The sequence below is a fragment of the Grammomys surdaster genome, unplaced genomic scaffold (genome assembly GCF_004785775.1).
Source record: "Grammomys surdaster isolate TR1022 unplaced genomic scaffold, NIH_TR_1.0 238, whole genome shotgun sequence".
Lineage (NCBI taxonomy): Eukaryota > Metazoa > Chordata > Mammalia > Rodentia > Muridae > Grammomys > Grammomys surdaster.
The window spans coordinates 966,531-975,278 of record NW_021604683.1 but is presented as its reverse complement, the minus strand read 5'-3'; the positions used below and the strand labels follow the sequence as shown (position 1 = coordinate 975,278).

General features: G+C 50.7%; 2 protein-coding genes across 4 annotated transcripts; one reads left to right on the top strand and one right to left on the bottom strand.

Annotated features, from left to right (window-relative positions):
• Fam217b (family with sequence similarity 217 member B) lies at positions 1–4,176 on the bottom strand. Of its 3 annotated transcripts, XM_028774154.1 has the most exons (3): positions 3,935–4,176; positions 2,905–2,929; positions 1–1,146 (listed from the first exon to the last, which is right to left on the bottom strand). In XM_028774154.1, the coding sequence occupies exon 3, from the start codon at positions 996–998 to the stop codon at positions 3–5; it is 996 nt and encodes a 331-aa protein (XP_028629987.1). In that variant the 5' UTR covers positions 999–1,146; positions 2,905–2,929; positions 3,935–4,176; the 3' UTR covers positions 1–2. The 3 variants fall into 3 exon arrangements, with proteins under 3 accessions (XP_028629987.1, XP_028629985.1, XP_028629986.1); XM_028774152.1 differs by lacking the exons at positions 2,905–2,929; positions 3,935–4,176 and adding an exon at positions 3,097–3,178; XM_028774153.1 differs by lacking the exons at positions 2,905–2,929; positions 3,935–4,176 and adding an exon at positions 3,097–3,162 and having other exon boundaries at positions 1–1,143.
• Positions 4,177–6,329: 2,153 nt separating this feature from the next.
• Ppp1r3d (protein phosphatase 1 regulatory subunit 3D) lies at positions 6,330–7,441 on the top strand. The gene has a single exon (XM_028774139.1). It carries the CDS (start codon positions 6,412–6,414, stop codon positions 7,249–7,251), a length of 840 nt encoding a protein of 279 aa, XP_028629972.1. The 5' UTR covers positions 6,330–6,411; the 3' UTR covers positions 7,252–7,441.
• The last annotated feature ends 1,307 nt before the right edge of the window (positions 7,442–8,748 follow it).

Below are 8,748 nucleotides of genomic sequence, written 5' to 3'. Positions count from 1 at the left end.
GGTCACTTTAACTTATATGTGCTTTGCTTGGTTCCGTTTGTTTTGAGTTTTTTCTCACTGGATGAAGGGGCATAGCCACAGTTACTTGCACTCCCCTTTTTCTTCAGGTCCACATGAGCCTGTGTCCTGGAGGCCCTATAGGAATCCATCTGGTCCAGAAGCACTGCAGATTGCTTGGGAATTCGGATGTTACCGTTGGCTTCCATTGCAGGGTTGCCCTCTGCACAGGGTGGAGCACGGAGCTGAAGCTTGGGGCCCTTACTTGATTTCTTCTTCTTCTCCATCCTCAACTCGGGGGCTTGCTTCTGGGAACACAGCCTGGGCCGACCAGGCCCATCCACTGAGTTAGGCAAAGTCTCAAATGCATAGTAGGATGGGTGGGCTTCTTCATGGCGAAAACCTTTCTTTCGAGAAGGGCCTGACTTTGAAATCCCTTCTGGGGATGGTAAGGGCTTAGACAGGGCACTGGTAAGAAGCTTACCCCGTCCAGGGCTTTTCAGCACCCCAGAGGCACCAGGGGCCTTGACCTTGGCGGCTCGGGCCTTCTCACACTGCACAGTCTGGACTTGCAGCCACTCTAGTTGAAGAAGTCTGTCTATGTACTTCCCAAGGAAGCCTGTGGCCCGAGGTAGGGCCTCGCTCCTACATTCTGTGTTCAGAACAACAGCCATATCCCTCAGGTCCCAGGAATTGAAAGGAGGCGGAAGAAAGTCAGGGTAAGAGTGTCCAGACTCTGCCTGGCTCGGCTCTGGGTGAAGACTGAAGGAAACCGGGTCTATCTCTTCGGCTCTGAGGTTGAGGTCTGGAGGCGTGAATGGAGAAGAGGGGATGGGCACTCTTTCTGAGTCTGACAGGTCACTGGCACTGTCCTCATCAGCACCTCTCTTGATGATCTCCATGGAGTGGAAATCAAGGAACAGCTTGCTCCCAGAGGCAGCCTGATACCCGGAGCTGAGCGCAGCCCGCTCCTGACTTCCCTCGGCAGGAACGGTTTCCATGACTTTATCTGCTGCTGGCTGGGAGATACCAAGGAGGCTGCTCCTCAGCTGGGAAGAGACATGGGGTCCTTGCGGTCTACTTGGCCTTTTCCCTGAAGAAGTCTTTGAATGCTGAACTTGAGTCCAAGATGAGCCAGCATCTATACTGCTATAAAAAAGGAAAACCATAGTCTAGTTATTGATGGCTAGAGAAAGAAAAGGCCCTGCTAGCACTTGGGTTGTTCCGACTGTGAGCCCTCCAGGTGCTTTATAGAAGCTGATTAGCAACACTGTTTCCCTTCGGTATTCTAGGCACCCACAGTAGAGAATGACTGCCCCAAATGTGGATACATACAGACCATTTAATGGCAACAATGAACATCCAAAAACTTAACCATTTTTCAATGTGGTTTACTTTAAAAAAAAAAAATCATTCTTTAAATGTACCATAAAACTCTTGGTCTGTTCTAGTAGCAGTCAACAGTGTTTGAAAATACTCAGAAATGCAGCTGGGCTTGTAAGCACGTGCCTTTAATTCCGACACTTAGGAGGCAGGGACAGGCAGATCTCTGAGAATTCAAAGCCAGCCAGGGATACTTTGTCTCAAATCAATCAATCAATCAATCTTGGGAAATATTCAGACATAAACCCTGCAGCCCCCTTTTGTAGACAAAATTTAGGGGAAGTGTAGATACAACGTCAAGTCAAAAGTTTTGCAGGCTGGACTGTGGGTCAGTGATGGCTTATCTTTTTTGCATGTGCAAAGCCTCAGGTTTAACTCCTGCTACCTAAAAATTCTGGCAGATTTTTTCGCTGTTTTTTTAATGTGTGTGTATGCAAATATTTTAACGTGTAGGTATACATACATGTTTTAACATATAGGTATAATGCATGTTTTAATGTGCGCATATGTGCATATTTTTGCATGTATGTAGGTTCAATGTGTGCACATGTATGTGAAGCTCAAAGCTGACATAAATCATTCTTAATCTTCCACCTAATCACTGAGGCAGGGTTTCTCAATCAAACCCAGAGCTTATCCATATGGGTAGTCTTTCTTTGACATTTGCTTTTATTATTTTTAATTATATGTATAGTAGGTGGGTGCTTATATGCACGAGACTAAAGGAGCCAGGCCAAAGGCATCAGATCCTTTTAGAGCTGGTGTTAAGGAGAATTGTGAGCCACCTAACGCGGTTGCTGGGAACCAAACTTGGGTCCCCTGCAAGAACAGTATGCACTCCTAAGCAATGAACCATGTCTCCAGCTAGATATGGCTGTCTTGCCAGCCAGCTTGTTCTTCTTCTTGGTTTATTTCCCAACCACACGTTCTTTAAGGGTGGTTTAAATACACACAAAATACACACTAAAGGTAACAGTGCTTCCTTATGACAGGAGTCAGATGGGGAGACATGGGCAAGGGTACTTCCTTGGAAGCTGAGAGGAAGTGGACAAGGATACTTCCTGGAAGCTGAGAGGAAGTGAGCAAAGTTACTTCCTGGAAGCTGAAAGAAAGTGAGTAAAGGCACTTCCTGGAAGTATCTTCCTTGTGCAGGGATCCCAACAGTACTCAAGAATTATCTAAAGAAGTGCCACCCTTGTTAGGAGTATGGGCTGTGTTAGTTCAGTGCAGCCAGGCTGTTACTGGGAATTCACAACTGTTAACATTTTTATTTGCGGACTGGAGAGATGGCTTGGCAGTTTAGAGCACTGGCTGCTCTTGCAGAAGACTCTGGGTCAGTCCCAGAACCCACTTCTAACTCCAGTTCCAGGGGATCCAATGCCTTTTTCTGGCTTCCCAGGTACCAGGTATACAGGTGCACACAGGCAAAATACTCATAAAATAATACACACAAATAAATACACAAAATAAAAATAAACAAATCTCTAAGATAAGTTGTTCACAACCAGCTGCCATGATACACACCAGCCTTTGGCAGCATCCCTCCCCTCTGTACAAGAGAAGGCCAATGGACAGTGGCTGACTGACACTAGCTAATGAAGCTTGAAGACACTGGTCTACTCATCCCTGCTGTAATCAAAGCACAAGTGAAGCTCACTCGGGAGAACCAAAGGATTTGCCTTTTGCAGGACGAGAGAGGATGTGAAAACCTGTTACCTGCTTTTCTGATGACAGTCCCTCATCCTATTCCTCGTCTTGAAGAGGTCACAGGGCTGCTCATCATCTGAGGTTTGATGGGTTGTCTAAAAAAAAAAAATACAGATTACTAAACAGAAAGTACTGTGTGAACTCACATGCCTGTGCACAAGTGCACACGTGCGCACACACACACACACACCCCGCAGTAGCAGAACCATCTTCCTGGCATGACATGACTGTTACTGTCTTGAGTCAGATCAGCTGATCATCCACAGGAGATATCTGCACGATCAGGCCTACTAGTTTCCCTAGCAGAAAGAAGTCACAGGACACCCTAGAAAGACAGGGCTTATCAACGTTCCCCAATTGACGGAGCTGGAGAGGAAAGTCAGATCTCCACCCGAGGGGCCCCTTCCCTCCCTCTATCCTGCCTTTGCCAGCAGCCTGTCATGCCTACTTCCCCAACAGCATGTGGTCTTGGGAGCAGTAGAGTGGACAGGAGGTAGAAGGTGTTGGGGGTGGGGTGGGGTCCAGGGACGCTACTTTAGTGCATTGTCCCTTATACTGTAGAGGATGTGGCTGCATTTGAGTTACTCATGTTCCTATAAGTGACCCCAATAAATTCACTGGTTCTCAGAGATGGACTTCAAAGGAAATATTTATAGGGGTACCCTATCTAGTGGTTTTAAAAAATAAAACAAATCATTACTTGTTATATAAATAATTGGAACAGAACACACACACATCATACGCAATATACACATACACGCACAAACACAGACTCGCGCACCTAAAGCATACGGCAAGAAAGTACTGAGACCAATCTAAGCAAGAGTTTCTCTTGGAGTTACATCACCTTCTCTGCAGTACTCAGAATATTCTTGCTCAATCTGCTGCCAGATGATGACAGCTGGGGAGGTGGCTTCTTTATTCCCCTTATCTTCGGAAAGGCTGAAGGGCCACCGGAACTGGAAACAGCAGAACACTGACGGTAAGTACTGCCTGTAACTGGCCCCGCCAGCTGCTCTGTATGTTTGGCATCTGTATTTGGACCACACTAAAACCTTGAAGCTGTCTGTGGCTGTGCAGGCTCAGCATTCTGCACTATGAAATTAGAAATGGGGCGGGGGACAGGGTACTGTATGTTTACAGTTTGACTATCTGTATGTGGTAGAGGAGTGTGCATGTGTGAGTGTGGATGTCCTCAGATCCCTGGGAGCTAGGGTTGTATCTGTGAGCACTGCCGGGCAGTTGTGAGCTGCCCAGCAATGGTGCCTGGAATGCTCACATTTTTCCCCTTCATGGTGGCCGTTAAGCAGAAGACCACTCAGTGAGTGCTGTGAACGGATTCCAAACCCCACCCATACACAAGTATATCCACTCCCTGGAAATAATATCAATTAAATTTGCCTTTTACACTAAAGCTCCCCCTGACTATTCATTCATGCCCTCATCCAGTAATTGCAAGACAGTCTAAAAAGTGCAGACTGTGCATGAGGAGGCCCTGATCCCACAGAGATACAACTCTGGAGGGGAAGGGGCATCCCTGAATTCTTCTATCTTCTCTGTCATACCAGACCACTAATCATCAGTTCTGGACTGGAGAGACGGCTCCAGAGTCAAGAGCTACTGACCCTCCAGGGATCCCCAGTTTAGCTTCCAGCACTATGTAGGTGGCTCACTAAGGCCTGTAATTCTAGTTCCAGGCCAACACCCTCCCAGAGCACCTGCATTCACGTGTGTATACACATACATGTAATTTTTTAAAATTTCAAAGATCATCAGTATACTAATGCCTGTTATATGGTGTCTCAGTATGAAGTGCAGTCATAGTTCCTGTTATGAGGGGCCTGTTGAAAAAGCATGCCTGGAAACTGAACATTTTTTTCCCATCATTCCCCAGTCTCCGTCAAATAGAAAAGAGATGTGATCATGGGAGATATCTGAACCAACCCTAGGCTTTCCCACCGTAATTATGTAAGACTTTTAGGTTTGCATGTGCAGATAACAAAAATCATAACAGGGTCTTCATGGTCAATTACCTCACAACCGACAGGCTTGACTCCTTTTAGATGGAGAAATCGTTCTTGGCCCATCCTCTATCTTTACCCTGATCTTTCTGCGGCAAAGTGGGAAAGAAACTATGACAGAATGTCTTGACCCAGGCGCACTCTTTAGTATTTGTAGTGCCATCCGGACCCCTCATCTACCTGACAAACCTGACACATAGTCGCATGTGTGAAGTTCCTCAGAGAAATAAAAGCCTACGATGCAATCAGGATGCTGGAGTGGGGAAGGCAAACCGAGAGGGGGTGGAGCGTATAGCTTCAGCTTGCATAGCAGCAAAACTAAAGCTCAAGAGATCCTGGCTACAAAAATGCTCCTCAAGAGCCAGAGGGCAGCTGTACAATCCATCACAGGTATTAGCCCCTTTCCCAGTCTTCCTCTCTGGCTGTAAGCCCAGCTAAGGGAAGCAGCATCCCTCCCCACCCCCTCCTCCCCGGGGAACTGGCTGCCTGGCCAATAGGGAGGCACAGCATGATGGGGAGGTGTGGGCATGATGCTTCCCTCAGCAGCAATCTTTCCTGGGTCTGGCCCCTGGTCCGGGTTGCTGGAAAAAGGTGGCCAGAGCTGGCTGACTGGCCGCTCACCATAGTCCCAGGGCCAGCTTGCGCCAGGCCAATCTTGGCTGGGCTCTGTCCCGCCCCCACCCGGTACTCCTCCAGCCCAAGGCCCCGCAGCAAGCACCCAGCACGTCCTAGGCTGCTGCAGACACCAACGCTGATGGATGGGTGCAGCGCGCAGGCACACGCACCAAGGAAACCCAGCAGACCTGCTCGGCGGCCTGAACGCACGTGACGAGGTTCCCGGGGGCGGCGGCTGCGCTGCGGCGGGAGGGTGGGGGCGGGGGTGGTCGCGGGCCGCACGATTCTGGCAGCGTGGGGCAGCGCCTGGCGGCTGGGCGAGCGCGGGGCAGGCGGGCGCGCTGGCTGGACGCGCCCGCGGGCGGCGTCACGAGGGGCGGGGCGCGCCGGGGGCGCGCCGGGAAGTTGCGCTTGGAGAAGTTGCGGGCGGCTGAGCGTCTGGGCGGCGGGGTCCCTGGCCTTCCCGTAAGCGCTCGGAGGAAGGGGAGAAGCGGGCGCCACCGTGCAGTGCGAACGCCCCGGGAAGCCGCCCTGGAGAGCGCCACCCGCCGCTCGAGACGGCCCGCTGCTGAGACCCGGGCCAGGCCGCGAGCACAGTCTCAGTGCTGGGTGCGGTGTCTCGGGGCTCCCAGAGGCTGTCCAGCCCTAACGCCCAGTGGCTCGGCGGTGACTCCCACCCTGCTGGGCCATGTCAAAAGCTCCTGGCTCTGCCTTGCTGCCCTCGACCCCGGAGTCCCGGAAACTCGCGCCCCGGAGCCTCAGCTGCCTCTCGGACATGGATCGGCGACCCTGCAAACCTCCGGGCTGCGACCCTCGCCTGCGGCCCATCATCCAACGACGCTCGCGCTCGCTGCCCACCTCCCCAGAGCGCCGGGCCAAGTCTGCGGGAGCCCCCGGCGCCGCGTGCGGAGCCGGCTGCAACCGGCAGGTCCGGGTGCGCTTCGCTGACGCGCTGGGCCTGGAGCTGGCGCAGGTCAAGGTGTTTAACGCAGGCGACGACCCGTCCGTGCCGCTGCACGTGCTGTCGCGCCTAGCCATCAACTCGGACCTGTGCTGCAGCAGCCAGGACCTGGAGTTCACACTGCAGTGCCTGGTTCCCGACTTCCCGCCGCCCATCGAAGCCCCGGGCTTCGGAGATCGCCTGGCACGGCAGCTCGTGTGCCTGGAACGTGTCACCTGCTCCGACCTGGGCATCAGCGGCACAGTGCGCGTGCGCAACGTGGCCTTCGAGAAGCAGGTGACGGTACGCTACACCTTCTCTGGCTGGCGCAGCGCACACGAGGCAGTGGCGCGCTGGAGAGGGCCTGCGGGTGCTGAAGGTACCGAGGACATCTTTGCCTTCGGCTTTCCAGTGCCTCCCTTCCTGCTGGAGCTCGGCTCCCAGGTACACTTCGCACTGCGCTATGGCGTGGCTGGTGCCGAGTACTGGGACAACAATGATGGTCGCGACTATAGCCTTACTTGTCGCAGTCATGCCCTGCACATGCCACGCGGGGAGTGCGAGGAGAGCTGGATCCACTTCATCTGAGCTGCAGGCTTCCATCTCTGCAGACCTTCAATCACTTCCCCACCATTGCAGCTCTCTCGGAGCCGCTGTCTCCCAACCCATCCTTCCTTCCCAGTGGTCTGGCCTCATTTCTCACTGTGAAGCCCTGCAGCGATAGCCTGGCTTGTCTCCTAGTGAATTCTCTGGAGAGCCTGGCGGTCAGAAGACCAGGAGCCTGTGTAATGCATTTTGGGGAGGGTTAGGGAGGGTTGATGCACCGGATTGTGGTCCTCAATTTCAGGAGGCCTCAGGTCAGTGTTTTGCAAGAAAGGCCTTTTGCATGTCTCCTCAATTTGTCCAAACACAGATAGCTGTTATTTATTATTGTGACGTTAGCCTTCCACCCGGGGTGGATGCTTTCTCAGGAATACTCTAGATTTAATCAGCTTAAAGAAGGCCTGTTGTCTGTTTGCAGCCACTGTAATAATTGTAAAAATACACAGTGTGGCCTGCATTATGGTCCCTCGAGGCATTTCTGCCCTGGAACGGTGAAAACCTGAGACCATGTTTGCTTGCCAAGTTCTGTAGCTCTCCAACAGTAGAAACTATTAATAGCGAAGGAACTTACATCTCATCTGTCATCACACAACCATTTCTGGGCTTCAAGGCTGCCCTGGTTAGGCGGTGCCTCCCACATCAACAGCTGGGAAAGAGTGGCCTGAAAAGCTTCCAACCGTTTAACTTAGCCCAGACGGTCATTCTCTTCTCTCCTGTTTCACACGTTTGTCTTCTACTGGTCTGGTTCCGGGTCTGCTTGTTAGTTTGTTTAAGTTTGAAACTACCTGAGCCTTTAAAAAGATCTTGCCTTAAGTAATTTATGTTTTCAAGTGGCCACAGGGATCCAGACAGGCGTGCCCTTTCCACGAAAAAGGTGACTTTTTAATTTCTAAGTATGGAAAGATTCCAGAGTTCGTATTTTGGAAGTCAGCTTCCAAATGAACCTGGGTGGTTCTCAGAATTAGCCAGGTCACTGGAGGAAAAATTAACTCACAGATTTTTATACACCTTATGGTTTTAAATTGAACTGTTATGTCAAGTTTTACAGATACTTGCCACTTTATTCTTTGTGCCTTCAGTTAGGAAAGTTGCTGACATTTTTTATGAGCTTATTTCCCAGTTTTAAATTGTTACATAATTTAAAAAACAAAACAACAACCAAAACCTCTAACTTAGCCCAGACTACTCACTGGTCCCTGCTGCTTAATGCCCCCATGGAGAGGCTGGCAAATATTTTTGGTGCTGAGCTTTGGTCTCTCCGACAGCAGGTGATAGAACTGAGGTGGACAAGACCTCCAAGATGTGACTTTTGCTTTGGAGACAGTGGATGTCCTGCGACAGACTTGGTGACACTCATGGTGAGTGTTGGATGAGTGTTGATAGTCATTAAATCTGCATGGCGGAGATGCATTTTACCCTGGAACCTATTAGGTTTTGATACTTGAAACTTCTGCCTTTTAAAATTCCATGAACAGTGTTAGG